Below are 16244 nucleotides of genomic sequence, written 5' to 3' on the forward strand. Positions count from 1 at the left end.
TGTATACAGCACCATTCACTCTTATTTATATTTTTCCCCTGGAGAAGGGGGAAAAAAACTAATAAGTTAAAAGAGCAAGCCATTAATAAACTAAAAACCCATTTTGTTTGGAAGAAAAGAATAATATTTCTGTTGTGTTATCTCCTGCTGGTTGACACCCGCCACCATGGGGATGCTCCAGCAGGTAATCTGACACAGATCCCTCCCTACACACAGTGCTGCTGTTCACAGAGCCTGAACAGATGAACGAGACAATAGAGGTTTTCTGCCTGGATAAAAACATCACAACGTTAAGTTGCTTGAAACATCTCCTTTTAACTGTCGAGAGCCCTTCATCTGTTCACATCTGCATCTCCATGTGAGAACAAATTTAGGAGCACAACTCCTACAGAGAGTTCCTCTCTGCTACGTCTCCCTGTGAAGGGCTCACTCTGCAGCCAGGCATCTGTCAAGGTGGAGGTAAAACAGTTGTACTGCGCTCACAGAGAGTACGTCTTTATCCATTCATACAGATGAGCGCAGCCACTGTTGAATTTGTGTGTTTGGCACTTTGTAGGGAAAAGAAAGAACGCCTAATGTGGTGCAGGCGTCCCATTTCCATGTACTACACAATACTACAGCCGTTCCAGTAGCAAAGCTTTGCAGGTACGACACACAATCAAAGCCGAGTGAGGTTATTCATTCTGACAGGTGGTCCTTATTTAAAGAAGTCAGTAAATGTTGTACACACTAGTTATAGTCTACTTCCCTCTGAGTGAAATGACACCAGACATTGTTCCCAAGAACAGCTTACCTTGAATAAAAAGCTAATTGGAGAGGAGAAAGGGACTTAAAGAAGTGTGAAAATGATGCAGCTCAGCTAAAACCATCCTAAATGCTTCAAAATGGAAACCAGAACAAAAAGACATGGAGGAAAATGGAACTGTTCGCGTGGATCAAAGAACAGCAAAAAATGACTGAGTCAGCCAGTCGTCTGCTCCAGGGTGAACTAAGAAGAATGGTGTAATGTTTAAACTCAACTATTTAAAGCCAAGCTTTCGGCAAGCGTCCCGTTGCTGAAAAGCTGACGGCAGCTGAAGATATACAGGTTGCGAAGAACTCAGTGGCTGGCCTTGAGAGAAATGGAATATTTTAGAGACATATGAAAGAGTGAATGGTTATTTTTGGGACTAGAAGCTGCCAACAGTTTGTCAGATGATCCCCAAGATCCAATCACTGTAGTTCTGCTCTGTGGCATAGGAAAGTGTTCAGTTAAATACTGCTACACTTTCCAAAACATCTGATAATGCCTGGCCATTGTTTTCCTATTTCAATGAATTCTCATCTTCCTTCAGTGCTCCACCTCATATTTCTCCCATTGAACTGGATTTCTCAGGATGCATCCTGGCCAGTCAATGAACAGAAGGAGGAATTGTAAATGAGGCCGTCGAGTTTCTGCGCTGTTTGAAAATTATATGGTTTGGATATGGCAGTGGAGGAAGAGAACATAGTCATTCAGTCCATGCTGGACATGCTTCCAAATATTTAGCACTTAAAGTGAGAGCAAGAGGAATGTTTTTAGCCTGCAGTTCTCATTAACTGCCATCTTGTTTGGCTCGGCACAGGCAGTTTTCCGTAAGCTTCATAGCGTAGCTTCCTTTATGGTCAAACTGGAGCATTACATACATCACGGCCAAATGTTAGCAATTGGGTAAAGTCAGATCCAATCGTTTTAACTTCAACAGAATCCACACCTTCAGGAAGTAATCGTTTCTCAGTCGCCAAGAGTCCAGACCCCCTGAACAAAGCAAAGCACAGAACAAAGACCTGGTTTGTACCAGGCTGTAATGTAGCACACACAATTAGATCTTACACTGTGATGGAAACCAATGACCCAATATTTTCTATTCCATCTATGTCCATATCTAATATTTTAACTCATCTTATGCTATGCAATAAGATGCTACATCTGCATAAAATAAGATGATTTACTGTTAATGATTTTCTCACATGTTGAATAATTGGAGCAGCTCCAACTGATGGCAGCCTGACCTACCTTCTAATTAAGTTAGCTAACAATTTTTGACCACTGGTGGGGACTCGGAGCATAGAACTTTGTTGCCTTGATTTAACCTGATCATAGACAATTCTTTAAGGTTACTGTGCATAACTTTTCATATTTTCTTTATATAATTGTTCTAAGCTTATTTTATGTATTTTATGTTATTTTTACTAACTCATGCTTCATTGCCTTAAGTCAATGAGTCCTTGTCAGAAATGGACACTTAGACAAGATTCAGTTATGGTAAAAGGGTTATTTTAACAGAGTCAGCCTGAACCGTATACCAGAAAATCTGTTGCCACTTCACAACTTCTAGTTTGTCAGAATTGTTAGTTATTTCACCAGAGCAGCGTTTCACAATCCACTTCTGGAGTGACAAATGACTCACTTTCCTGAAGAAAAGTGGAGGTGACAATTTGTCACTTCTATTTAAATACAAGGCTTTCAATAGTTCACTGACTGTTAAAAAAACAGAAAAAAGAAGAAAAGAGGTTTATTCTACAAACCATCAAGACAAGAAACCAAACTTATTTAGTAGATGTCATCTTTTTGGCAGTGAACTTTATCATTCTTCTACCCATTTCTAAATCCTTTTTTTTATTTCTTCCAATCAGTCTGTTACCAGCTTATTTTAACTTTCACATTAATACATCCTAGGAGTGGCGCTGCAGGTTAGCTATACAGCTAAGTTTGCTTCATAATGTCAAGTTTGGTCACAAGGTGGCAACATGTGATCATTTATTACAGTCAAAAAGTATGTGATTTTCATTTCTTCCGATCAGACAATCTTCTGATCAGAAATGATCTTTCTGTAACGCCGTGCATAACGCCACGCCCTGATGTGGAATAAGGAATGCCACATCCTGTCTGTCTGAACAGCTCAGTTCTGGAAAAACCAGACTTGTGCCCCTTCCACATGCTAAACCACATACATATTTGATCGTTTTCAAAACGTTTGCAGTCAGAAAGGCCATGTCGCATTATATCTGACTTAAAATTAGAATACTATGGAAAGGGTAGTTAATGAAAACTTCTAGAGCCACAGGCTGATCGGCTCTACGCAACATCGCATTGACGCAGTCAATCATGCAAACGGCTCTAACACGACTGCATAGACGTGTTCATACTTTTCAGAAATCTGACATTTGTGCTTATAGCATCTGTTTTTGATTGGTCTGATGTAATATTCTAAATTTTTGACATTTGTAAGCATTATCTGTAAGCCATCATCATAATTACAAAAATTAAAAAGCATGAAATATTTTACCGGTTTACTAATAGTGTTATGAATGAGATGACAAGCAATAATAATTATTTTTTTTTACACATAATTCATATTTTTGGGGGATAATAGTGGGAGATTTATAATTAACAACCTGAACTGTAAACATCCAAGTTTCAGCTCTCTTGATACGTTTATCTCAGAATTTGTTCTGTGATTTGAAACATTAACAGAAACCTGAAGACATCCTTCATTGAGGACTGAGAAGAAGCAAGGGAAGTCCAGGATTAATTCCAGTTTTATTATAAACATTATTGGGAAGGAGGCAAACTGTCATCCAAGATATTAATCGGCAGGACTTGGTATGTCTTCATATCGCAGGGCCACAGCAGGTTTGGAACAGAATGTGACTCATCGGTGGGAAAAATGTGAAGACAGAGGGGCCAAAAATAGGCAGCGGGAGCTATTCTCCTACAAATTTAAATGACTCGCCTCACAGCCAGCTGGGACTCATGAAATATTGTTTGATTGTTGTAATCCATCATATCTTTTGACACCCTGGGACATACATGGGAGAGTTTGCATTCATCTATGCAGTTGGGACTTGGACTCTTGAGATAAGAGCAGCAGGGAGAAGAAAGGTGAGAAAAACAAAACACACTCAAGGAGATGCTTTTATTCATCAGAATAATTTCTATTTTTACACTAATCTCTACAGATACCATAGAACCTGGGGACTTTCCTGCATGTACATTAGTTTTAAATAATTTTGTCAAAAAAATCCCCTCTTTTTTTTGGTTCATTAAGTGAGGATGAATAACAAATAATGTTCTATCTAATTGTACTTACAGTTAGTTGTTTTTATATAAGTCATGCTATAATCTACTAGCAGCTTTTTCCTGTTACAAGATCTATAGCTCTAATTACACGTGGGCACACATATGGCCATTACATTCAGGAGAGATGCACTATTTGCACTCATCTATGTGAGGTCACAGTGATTTCTTGACCCTCCGCACACGCTGGTATTTTCAGTCTGCAACCTTCATATCCAGGATAGATGAGCAGACAGGTCCACGGTTTGTGGTGGATCATTGGTTTCCCCGTCCTTCTCCAAAACAAAGCAAGTAGAGAGAAATGCCTCGGTGGACTTCAACTATGTTATTCAATACCAATAGGTGTTCTCCAAATCCTTCATTTATTTGTGATCTGGTCATTAACCTCTGCCTATCAGTCAGGATGTTCCTCAAATATCAGATTTCTATTTTCTCTCTTTCCTACCTTCTGTTTTCATGTTGTGTGAGAAATACACATTTGTTCTTGACTGCATCAGAATTATTTTAGAGTTTCAGAATATGTATCGGATTATAACAAAAGCCATAATCTGATATTTTGAAAATGAAAGAAGTATTTTAACATTAATGCAATGTGAGTTTGCCGAAAAAAATGTGAGGGGAAAAAGAAATGACTGGGAAAATAAAATATGCATGACATAATATTACAGTTCAACAACAATAAGGGAAAACAGAAAATGATGTAAAATCTAACAGTAAACAGTTTAGATGGATAGATGGCTGCAACTAATAATTATTCTAGTAATCTGTTATACTCTAAATTATTCTTACAAATAATCGATTAATATGACAAAAATGGGCACATTCTGCAGACGTAAGCCTTTTAAAACAATATCAGAACAATGTTATATAATATTAGAAATACACTAAATTCCCTTTTCTAAATAAACAAATATTTTATTGACTGAAAGTCAATAACAGCATTTCTTTACTGTACACTTGATATTTTCGTGATTAACTGATTACTAATTATACAGCAAAAAGTACCATCAATCCATCCGTCCATCCATTTTCTTACACCCTTGTCCCCAGTGGGGTCAGGAGGGGTGCTGGTGTCTGTCTCCAGCTAACGTTCTGGGCGAGAGGCGGGGTCATCCTGAACAGGTCACCAATCCGCAGAGCAAAAAGTATCTAATAAAAGATTTTTCTAAAGAATGTGAATCAGCTGAAGTTGCAACAATCCCACTTGAAGAGTTCTGGATATATTTTCAGACAAAGATTTTATTTTTTATCTTAAATGCAAAATTTATAAATTTCTTTAGTACATACATTATAGCTCTCACTGACTTATTTAATCAAAATAGCTCTTTCTTTGGTCTGCATACTCCAGTTAACGATTAATTGATTACTAAATTATTTGACAATTTTTTAAATAATTGATTAGTCTCAATTAATCCCATTAACTGTTTCAGCCCTTGAGAGATACACAAACAGTTTCACTAATAAAAACTGGCCAAAGTACAACTGTAAGTCTGGAGATTACTTTTAAAAATAATATCAATACCTTCTGCTGCCCTGAGGTGAGATGGAAGGCTGTTCCATCAATGTGGGTAATAATAATAAAAGAGTCATCTCACTTATGTGTTCTTAGTCTCACTTTGGGTTTACATTGAAGGCCTGTGGGTTCTCAGTGAACGTGGGATAGAAGTAAATCTAATAAATAGGCAGGGTCCAGACTGGTTTATTGGTTTTTAAACCAATAAAAGAATTTTCAGATCGATTCTGATGCAGAACGAGAGACAACACGAAAAGCATTTCCTGACCCGCTTGCAGGTGAGAGGAGGCAGAACATTTCAGCCGTCAATCCTGCAGGTAATAAAGAAGTGCTGCCCTGTCTACAGCGGGTCATGAGAGAGGACTGAGCTGTGGGAATATTATACTGATTACGAATTACAGTCTTTATTACATCTCAACTGGAAACTGAAAAAAAGAATCAGCCTTGACAGCCTTAAGCTTTTTGAATTGTTTCACATCAAGTTTCTGATATTAGTCAGCAGAACCACTCTTCTGATCATCAAGGGAGTTGAAGTGACAATCTGGAGAAAAATTACTGCTAACGAAAGAACTGACAGGCAACATGTCGCCAAGAACAATGACACTAAAAAAACAAATGGCAATAAATAATTTTTCAAATTATATTAAGGTTTTAAAGTGCTAACAAAGCAAGTCTCATATTAAGTTCGTCATCACATGAAGTTAAAATAATAAGTAGCGTCAACAGTCACACGTTAGTCATTAGATGAAGTCATATGTGAATAATTTACTCAGTGTACAACACTTTCCTGAAACATTCACACCTCCTAAATTTTAATACATTTCAAAAAGGTAAAAACACAACTCTCAATGTTTTTTCATGGACAGGTTGATAAATACATAGATTTTAATCTGGTATACTCTTCCACTTCCACTTTATCCTTTAACTCACTGAATGAGTGAGATACAACTTCTAATCTAAAATCTCAGTGATTCCACTGCTCCCTTTAAGGTGGAGGTCAGAAGAACATCTCCATGGAGAAAGGCTCCACTGGTAAGAAGTGTCTAAAAGCTGAACAGAGATGGTGAGAGACTGGGCTCCATGTTTACTGTGACGTCTATAAAGCTTAGATATACTGTACAGTACCTTGAAATGGAAGAATTAAAGGAAGTCCTTTTCTGAAGTCTCCACTCATCCTTTCATCGGTAAGGTAAAAAGCTGTTTCAACAATTAACTAACTTCTTCACATTAACCAACCGCTTTGATGTCATTCAGTCTGGTTCCCATGGTTACTATAGTACTGAGACTGCCCTCATCAAAGTGTTCAATGACATCCACATAAATTCAGAGTGTGGAAGAACCACAGTGCTGGTTCTGTTGATGACGATACTTTGCTGGATCCACTGGAAAACTTTCAAATAGCAAGATAAGTTGCCATAAATATAAAGATGATAGCACGGCATGTCTTTTCAATATTATTTGCGTGTGAATTTAGTTGTATTTCTTTTTAATCATTGGTTTCTCTCTGTAAAAGGAAAAAAAATTACTATCCACTGTCGCCACATGCTTGCTCAGTAAAAGTGATTGCTGAGTTAAAAACTCAATGATGCAATAAGTGGAACTGCAACTTTCAACCAATTGTCATAAACTGCATTTGACAACTAAGATGCATGACATTAAATTTGCATTAATTTGATTATATTTTTCTATATAACAAGCTGTTAATTGGATGTTTTGTGTCTTCTAAAGTATCTTTTCATGACATTTGTTTAAACATAGATACTACACAGCTACACAGTTTCTACCTTGTCACCATTTTCTAGAGTTATTTCACTCCATCCTGAATTCTCTGCATTTTAAAGCAGTGTAAAGATGCTGTGAGGAAGTCACAGTCGGGTTAAAAAGCATTTAGAATATTTGCACCGTTGCTAAAGGCCAATTTTAACTTTGACACATTTACAGTGAGACATAGAATTACATTTAATAACCTCAATAAAAATTCCAAAATCTGTCACTGCAGCCTCTCTGATACTTGTGGCAGATGAGAATAATAAAACCAATTGTGAGCATAAATAACGCGTCCTATAAACCACAATGGCATAATGTCAAATTATGAAGGGTGTGCAATTAAAATAAAACATATTCCAAGGTCCGCTTTAAGGTCAACACCTAACTGCAGCGTTATTCATGTCTCATTCTCATTTATCTTGTGAAGTTTCATTGTCAATCTATTTATTGCCTTCCGAACAGAAGGCAACATATATCGCCTTTCAAAGCTTGTGCATAGACTACATTAGAGAAAAAGGTTTACACGATGTATTCAATGTATTAAAGAAAGAGCAGCTAAACATTAAAAATAAAAGATGTTGATGTTACTTTGTTGAACAAAGAAGTGAAAGAGAAGAGAAACTGGGGAGCAGAGATGTGGGGATGCAGAGGGACAGAGTGATGAAGGAACAGACATGGGGGCTACAGGCAGGTATCATAATCATTTCTCTCTCAGGTTATAATCTTTCCATTAGTCTCAGATGAGGAGGCATAACCACTCAATCTAGGCTTTAATGGGACAATGCTTATATGCTTAGACAGAGCCAGTGAACCTGAGGCTTAGAGTGATTGCCTTAGTGACAAAATGAATGAGACTTGAAGCTGGAGCTACGTGAGGATCGTCCGCTCGCCTACAGCACTTTAAATCTCAGATCATGGTCCGTAGATGATCGATAATCCTCGCTTTACAGATTTTATTTTGTCCCGGCGATGAAGAATGAATTCTCCACAGTGCATATTCCACTGACTATATCTAGTTGTGACTCTGCTTAGAAGAAACTCCAGTACTTTCAGGATACCTCTTGATGGAAGTAACACTTTGTTTACTCTGAATTTGCATGATGCCAGCATGCAGGCTACAGGCATCAAAGTCTATTTTTTATTTTTTTGCAGCCTTGTTCAAGGGCCATTTTAATATTCAAGGACAGTCTTTCCGAGCTCTTAGAGTGTGACTGAATAAGCCTATTTTTGCTCACAGGGCTTGAGAGCTTGTACAGCATGTTAACTGCTGAATGTTTGGCAATAGAAATGTGGGCTGGGTTCATTTCAGACTAAAGCACTGCTTACTTAAAACAGAGAAAGTTGCATATGCAGACATATGTAAATTAGTATATATAACAAACACACAGAGAGCCAACATCTAAAGTTCAAATGTGCATGCAACAATAACCAACTCATCTTCAAACCAGTACACACATTACTTATAGGCCTTCAGTCTTCCCTGTTCTGATTGTTCCAGATTGTCTATGTCTTATAGACTAAAAAGAAAAAACTTGATGCATTTTTATTTGCATGGTCTGTAATTAATTGATTCCCATGAATCATATTTTAGACAAAAACTTTATATTGATATAAAAAGCAACATTCTCAAAGACCCATTTTACTTCTAAATGATTGAAAAACAAATAGACACATGAGCTCAAATAGATACATTTTGGTTTTTGTTCTGCAACCATCATAGACTGTGCTATTGCTACATGTTTATATTTGAGATGCTCTTTAGACTTGAATAGCTTTGCTGATAGACTAACTCCTTTTAGCGCAACTTCAACACAACAATAGTCTTTACCAGCGTCCAATCAGATCATCTTTGAAGCAGAAATAAATATTTCAAAAGCAGCTCCAGAATACCATGAGAAGTGACCCTGTCATCCACAGATGTTGTTTGTGGATGTAGCTTGTGCGTCAGATTTATGTGTGTACAGAAACACAATACAAAGATCCTGTCTTGGGATTTTTGGATGTCTAAAAGAAAAAAAAAAACCCCAAAAACTATGAATTGCATTAAAATCTATGTAGTTCATCAAATGAAATTTATGGCCCTATTTAGATGTGTCAGAAGGGAAAAAAATACTTTAGTTATCTGTCATAACGTAGTAGTGATGATGGGCCCAAATGCAGCAAGGCAGAGACGGCAAGTAGATGTTGGCATTTTAATAGGAAAAGTGAGCAAAAACTTATATATATATAAATATATAAACACAGGGAGCCAGAGTAGAACAAAAAACAGATCCCAGGGAACAAAAACCAGCAGGGGAAACAGGGAAGTAGTGGGATAAATGGGAGGAATCAGCAAGAAGGGATAAGAGAGAGGTGAATAAATACTGGGAGCGTGAATGCTGGAACAATAGACCGGGCTGATTGACTAACAGGTAGCAGGAGTGAGGTAGAGAGAGAGAGAACATGGGAACAGGGGAACTAAGAGAATTAATCTAAGAGTAATCTATAACTAGACACAAGGAATAAATAAACTAGAATCACTGAGAAAAGACTGAACAGTGAAATCGAAACAAGATGATGTAATCAATATAAGGAAGCAATGAACACAATAAAAATGCAACTATGAATGAAATAATCAAAACACCAAAACAACCGTGACATTAGGTTCCTGACATTATCTCAAACCAGTCTTCCCTTTCTCCTCTGTCCTAAAAAAATGGCTTTTCTGTCCAAAAAGAAGCTGACAACTGGATATTTTCAACCATTGTAAGTAAACAACAGAGAAGGTTTTGGGTGCAAATTCCAGTTAATCTGCAATACTCAGTCCAGCCTGTTGGGAAACAATAACCATACCACATTCAAGTCAACTTAAACCAGAGTTGACCTTCCTGTGATGCTGAGTTTGACCTTCAACAACTCTTCTTCACCATTTCTACAGGTTTAAATGCATTGACTGACTGCCATGTTATTGCACAGGGACACCTAACAGAACAGCATGGAGTGAACGTTACTACAATCACCAACAGTGCACCAGAGTTCTTCGGCTAAAATCACGAGCAACGTGATTTTATTATTTTTCAGAGTCCAGTTTCATCGAGAGAGAATTTCAGCCGCCTTCATCTTCCTGATGTTTAGCTTTGGTTACTATTAGCTGTAGCGGCAGCTTTCGTAGGTGAACTTTAAAAAGTGAATTTTTTCTCCAGAAGATCTTTTAGCTCCAATTATTAACATCAAATTACAGCATGACAGTTTGAGCAGGTGTGCTCGTTCCAGGATCCCAGCTTTGTGCATGAAGGCTCTAATTCTTGTGCACTGAGTGGAACTGAGCCATTATTAACTAAATCTGTTTTTGTTCTTATAATGAGGGCAATATGGCCACCAGAAAAAGGAGAAAATGTGTAAAAGTGGAGAAAAATAATCAAACCCAGCTCTATTCTGGAATCGGCTGCAAAGTACCAGAGCCCTTTACAACTGGTAGAAATACTTCTTGAACTCAATATATTATTATAGAAACAGTGCACAGGTGTAAAGTCGAATATTTTTTCATATTATTACTATTTTTTTTACATCTGCTTTAGTCTCACCACTATTTTTACATCATATGTTACCTTTAAGTTTGTTTTGAACATCCAACACAATGTCCAGAGGGTAGAAAGGCAGCACAGGGTCACTGACCAGGCGCAGAATGGCTTCGGCTGTCATCTGCAGAAACAGTCACAGAATAAAGCAAGTTAGTTTACTTTATTCATTCATCATTTCATATTAGCAACAATAATCAGTCATTTAAAATCCACAAGTTCATTGCGGTCTGCAGAAAGAGGATCAACTCTTGGTCAAGCATGTTTTCTGTCTCGTGCGTACCCAAAACATCCTGTCTGTCTGTGGTTCCCAGTTCACCACCCAAGTCTGGAAACTGTTCTGTTCTGCAAAGTCCTAAACACCAAGTTCAGTCTGACTTTTGCTTTCCATCCACAATCCAAATAAAGACATATAAAATGAAAACTTGAATACACCTTACACTGCCTCACCTCTACTCCTTCCAACTGGAGTCAGTTCCTCTCCTGGGTTGAATATGCACATGATTCTCACATCTCCTCAGCCGCTGGTATTTTCCTGTTTGAGGTCTCTTTAGGTTATCAGCCTCCTCTTTCCCCTCTGATGACCGAGAATCCACACTCTTAGAATCTGTAAGTAACTTCAAATACCCAGGGAGACTTCTTCCTTATTTTGTCGTGGCCTGTCACATTTGTCTGCTTAGTGCTGACCTTCAGTTCCTGTTCTGAGGAATTGCTGGACTGGTAATACTTCATCTCCACTAATCAGACCATCATTTCATGTATTGCCCTTCTAGACAAACCAGCATCTTGTACATTGAAAAACTGACATCTCTATCAGTGGCTCACATGTGTATAAACTTAAATCAGAAAATTCCTTGCAGGTGCTGAACTATTTCTATGAGTGACTGTTTACACTTTTAATGAAGGGTGGTGGAAATCTGAGACAAAAATTATCTCATATTACAAATGTAATCTCAGTCAGGCAAAACTCAGACAATGATCCACCCCTGACTGACAGCCCATGTTTGAGTTGATTTATCTAAATATTACTGCTTAATATCCCTCAGTCCTTGTTATATCCAGCAGATATGCCATATTTCCCTGCACTGCTGACCTGTAGACTGCTGGGATTTGATCCATCACCCCAACAACTCTAACAGAGCCAAATGGCAAGAGGAAATAGTCAAACCATTTTTGACTGACTCTGGCGTCTGTGTGCCGATTGCTTATGGGGGCTTAGTTAACATTTCAAAGCTGGCCAAAAATACTTTTCTCACATCCCTGAAAATGTCCAATGTTCCCAACAACTATGTCTAATGGACACTTATTGTATTTGTGCAAAAAGCCTTGTGATTCTTCTTCTGCCAAAATCATACACTTAATTCTTTCTGTGTAGCAGCGTACAACTTAACATGCAACGTGTAAAATTTAGCAACTTTCAATTTTATTGCCCCTTAACCCCTATAATTCCCAAAATAAAGAAAAATACAAAGTTCTGTCATCCATCCATCCATCCATCCATCCATCCATCGTCTCTCTTTTCTAGCACTTGAGAACCCGGGGACATCTCTTTATGTTTACAAGCTGGCTGTTTGCTTCCTCTAGGATCTGACATATTGTTATGTTTATACCAAAGCTGTAAAATCCAGCTGTAAAATTGCTGCAGAGCTTCTTTTATCCCTATTTGTTGGCTCTCCTCTGTCACAGACACAACACATATTCAGCCAGCAATATGCACTGGAAGCGGTATAGCATCAAAAAATATGTCTACCGCGGTAACAAGAACAAGAGACATCATGTCCACTTTTACGCCTGCAGCTCTGTTTGTTTTACAACCTCCCAGTTATCTGCCAGTGGATTCTGATTGGTGTTTATCAGGATGGAAACAAGCATCTAGATCATGTTAGGTCTAGTCTTTTGTCATTTTGACAGATTCAGGTTTAATTCAAATTGTAAGAATCTGTGTAACCTTAGGTTTTCTTATCAATAAAATGGCAGCTGTGTTATAAGAGAAAAAGAATAATTGGGCTCTAGTGCAAGAAAACATTTTCTTGTGGCAAACTGAAAATGGGACTCATTTTATTAAACAACGGCTTTCTTCATGTGTCTCTTGCATAAAAGGAGAAATTTGTTGAGTGCACAACTAATAGCTAGCATACTCTGGAGGAATGCCATGGTGGCTCCTCCAGAGTCACTCCAGAGTCACCATGGCACTCATTTCAAGTGGTATGAACCTGAAGGCATTGATTACACAGTATTTTGTTACCATATGCATTTTTTTGCCTTGCCTTTCCCCTGACAACTTTGAATTACTCATTGAATAATTTCAAACATAACCTCATGGAACTTTAACTGCCTGGCCTCCATTTTTAGAGCCTGATAAATGGGGATAAAGAGATTTAAGAATCCACCGCTATCTCCACTACAGATCAGTTATACTGGCTTTCCTGCCTCTGTGATTTGTGGGTACTCATTTATTCTGCTAACTGTAACCAGCTGCACCTATATAACTCTTGTTTGCAAGTATTTTGAAAAGAGCTTACAGTGTACAGATCTGCTCTGCACCCCTCTGCGCTGTTGTCACTGCCACCGAAATCAATCTGGCGGAGTGGGGGCAGGGGAGGATTATCGCATTGATTTGAAGCCAGTGAGTAATACGACTGCAGAAAGCATTCATCAAAAGCCTGTAATGTGGGGGGACAGAAAAGGCCGTTGATTTCTTATTTATGGTCTTATTTCTGGATCATCTCTTTCGAAGGCAGAGGCAAGGGAGGAGAGCAACGCAGAGACAGGAGATAATGACAGGAGAAGAAAAGCAGAACGGGGGCTGTGACAAAACAGAAAGCAGAAGAATGTCCAAGCTGAAGAAATGTGACAGTTGGTGGGTTGTGGAAAATATAACAAACTAACCCCAACATCTGTTCTAACACCAGTTGTTTTTGTCGCTTATTATTCCATCTATAATGCACTTCCCATCTGACATATAATGAACTGATGTGTCACTTACAGTGAAGGAAATTAGTTTTATCCATTTCTAAGAGCAGCTTTCTAGGTGATAACCTGGTTTAACTGAGTGGCATTGGAACAGGGTCACTGCAGAGTACTGAATGAGCGCTTTAGTAAGGCTTTGTCCTGCAAGGTCAGAAGCAAAAATCAAAATACACAAAAGGAGATGTGAATTTCTGTGAACACTTCTGGCTTATTTTGTGTTTCAAAGTTTAAAAAGATTTCAAAGTCAGTTAAAGTGGCAGTATTATGTGTTTTCAGGAAGTATTTTGCCATTTTCTACCACAATCAAGTAATTATGTTAACTTCAAAAAAATGCTACATGTATTAACTATGACTTTAAATAAATTTGACTTTGTAATTGAAAACCTTGAAATTGGGCCTCTGTCTCTTGAAAAATTCCAGCTCACAACCTCTCTTCTATTAACCCTTTAACAACGTTTTACCAGAGTTGCACTGAGAAGTAGCTGCTACAATGACCACAGCAGTACACAGTTCCACCAGGTGGTTGCAATTGGTGCTGTCTAGTCTGAAGGAGCTGAGTAGGGGAGTCACTAGGGAGGGCTGCTCTGTGAGGCAGAAACTTGGAAACTGCACGTTTACAAGTTTGAATGCAGCTCCTGGATTGAAAACGTCAGCCAATAGCATCTCAATGGCCACTTTCAAAAATGTCAGAAAAAAAAATCCATGGATGATTTAGAGTTTTGTTCCACAAAAAAAATCTGTGAATAGGTGAATTCATGAACACTGAACCACAAGTAGGTGGTAATGCATACTTTGACATCTTATTTTCTGTCTGCGTGTGTGATGAAGAATCCAGAAGCATGCAAAGAGGAAGGCAAACAAGTGAGCACAAGGAGAAAAACAGGAGACAACAGGAACACAGGCATGGAGACTCCACCGAGGAGTGTAGGAACTTGGTGGAATGATTACTGGAAATGGGATCAGGGACGACTCATCTTTGGCAAACAGCTGACAGCAAACAGAGAATTCCATCATAATGAGACAATGTGGGACAAGTTTCCCTCTTAAATGAAGAGCTTAGTGTTTGTTGGTTGGACGGACAAGGACAGAGATGACCTGTCAGAGCATCTGATTTTATTATGTCAAGAATATACATGTTGAATAACATCCTATAAGCTAAATTAGATGACTTGCTGGTTAATACAAAGCCTTCATTTGATCACAATAAGGTAATTCATTCATTATTTCGATCTTAGAGGAAGAACAGCCGGTATGGACACATGGTGGAAGTGGGCACCACTGACCACCACTGATGAATCTTAACAGGTTGTCTGTGGTGTACCTGGGCTAATGTGTCATTTGAAGTGGACAGATTACACAAGGAAACGGATGGAGGCTGGCTGGAGGAAATCACTGAAGAAAATGAACACAGGAATCAGGAGAAAATAATCCCTCAACATGAACTCTGTCCCACTCAAGAATCCACAAAACCAACACAGAATCTAAAAGCTAAAGTGACTGAAGTGACATTGTTATCACCACCTACTGTATGCATTTTATATAAATACACACAAACACGCCCACCCCCCCACACGCACACACAAGAAGTGTAGTCATTTAACATTTAGAAGGCACTGGATGTGTGGAGTAACAGGCCATTCAGTTAAAGTTAGTACAAATCTCTTAATCTCTTCACATAATGGTTTCTTCTGTTTTTCAATTCAAAAATCCTTTTTGGTGCTAAATTATTGACTAAACAGACATATGAGCTCAACCACAAATATATTTGTTTTTAATCTCTTTTTCAGATTCTCCAGCCATCAGATTGGTGGAAAGTTCCTTTCTAGCCTTTCAGCTTTCAGCGTTTCAGTTTCATTCATGGACTGAAACTGTCCACAACGACTTAGCATTGGGGACGTCTGTGCTGCTGCTACATGTTTAGCATTGAGATGCTATTTGAGGTTTGAATGGCTTTGCTGATAGGCTAACTCCTTCTAGCACAACTTGAACACAACAGTAGTGTTTTCAGTCTGTTTCAAGCAGAAATGAACCCCCAGTGGGCCATTTAGAGTTTTGTTCTGCAAAACTCCAAATTGTTATCATCCGCCCATAAATCAGATTTATGGGCGTACCCTATAAAGGTTATAGTTTGGGACTTTTTTTTTTTTAGAAAAAACCTGATAATTCAAATTTTTAATATGTTAATTGCGATGTTATTAAATAATCAAAAGCGTTGTGTTAGCGTCCTGGCCGTAGTTAATACTTAAAATACTGGCTTGGCAGCTAATGCAATAATTATATTTTAATCTGTTGGCAACAAATTAAGTTTATTTTTCTCTAAATCTTCTCTGTTGCAACT

At 38.1% G+C, this 16244-nt stretch overlaps 1 protein-coding gene across 3 annotated transcripts in view; it reads right to left on the bottom strand.

Annotated features, from left to right (window-relative positions):
* The window catches only part of naaladl2 (N-acetylated alpha-linked acidic dipeptidase like 2), a 421085-nt gene that overhangs the window by 20727 nt on the left and 384114 nt on the right, over positions 1-16244 (bottom strand). For all 3 annotated transcript variants that reach the window (XR_004340546.1, XM_032572669.1, XM_032572668.1), the window contains one exon: positions 10967-11060. Coding sequence is in view for 2 of the 3 variants with exons in the window: in XM_032572669.1 (XP_032428560.1) it covers positions 10967-11060 (94 nt within the window). In the remaining variant the exon portion in view is untranslated. The remainder of the gene's footprint in view (positions 1-10966; positions 11061-16244) is intronic.

Source organism: Xiphophorus hellerii, chromosome 9, assembly GCF_003331165.1.
Source record: "Xiphophorus hellerii strain 12219 chromosome 9, Xiphophorus_hellerii-4.1, whole genome shotgun sequence".
NCBI lineage: Eukaryota > Metazoa > Chordata > Actinopteri > Cyprinodontiformes > Poeciliidae > Xiphophorus > Xiphophorus hellerii.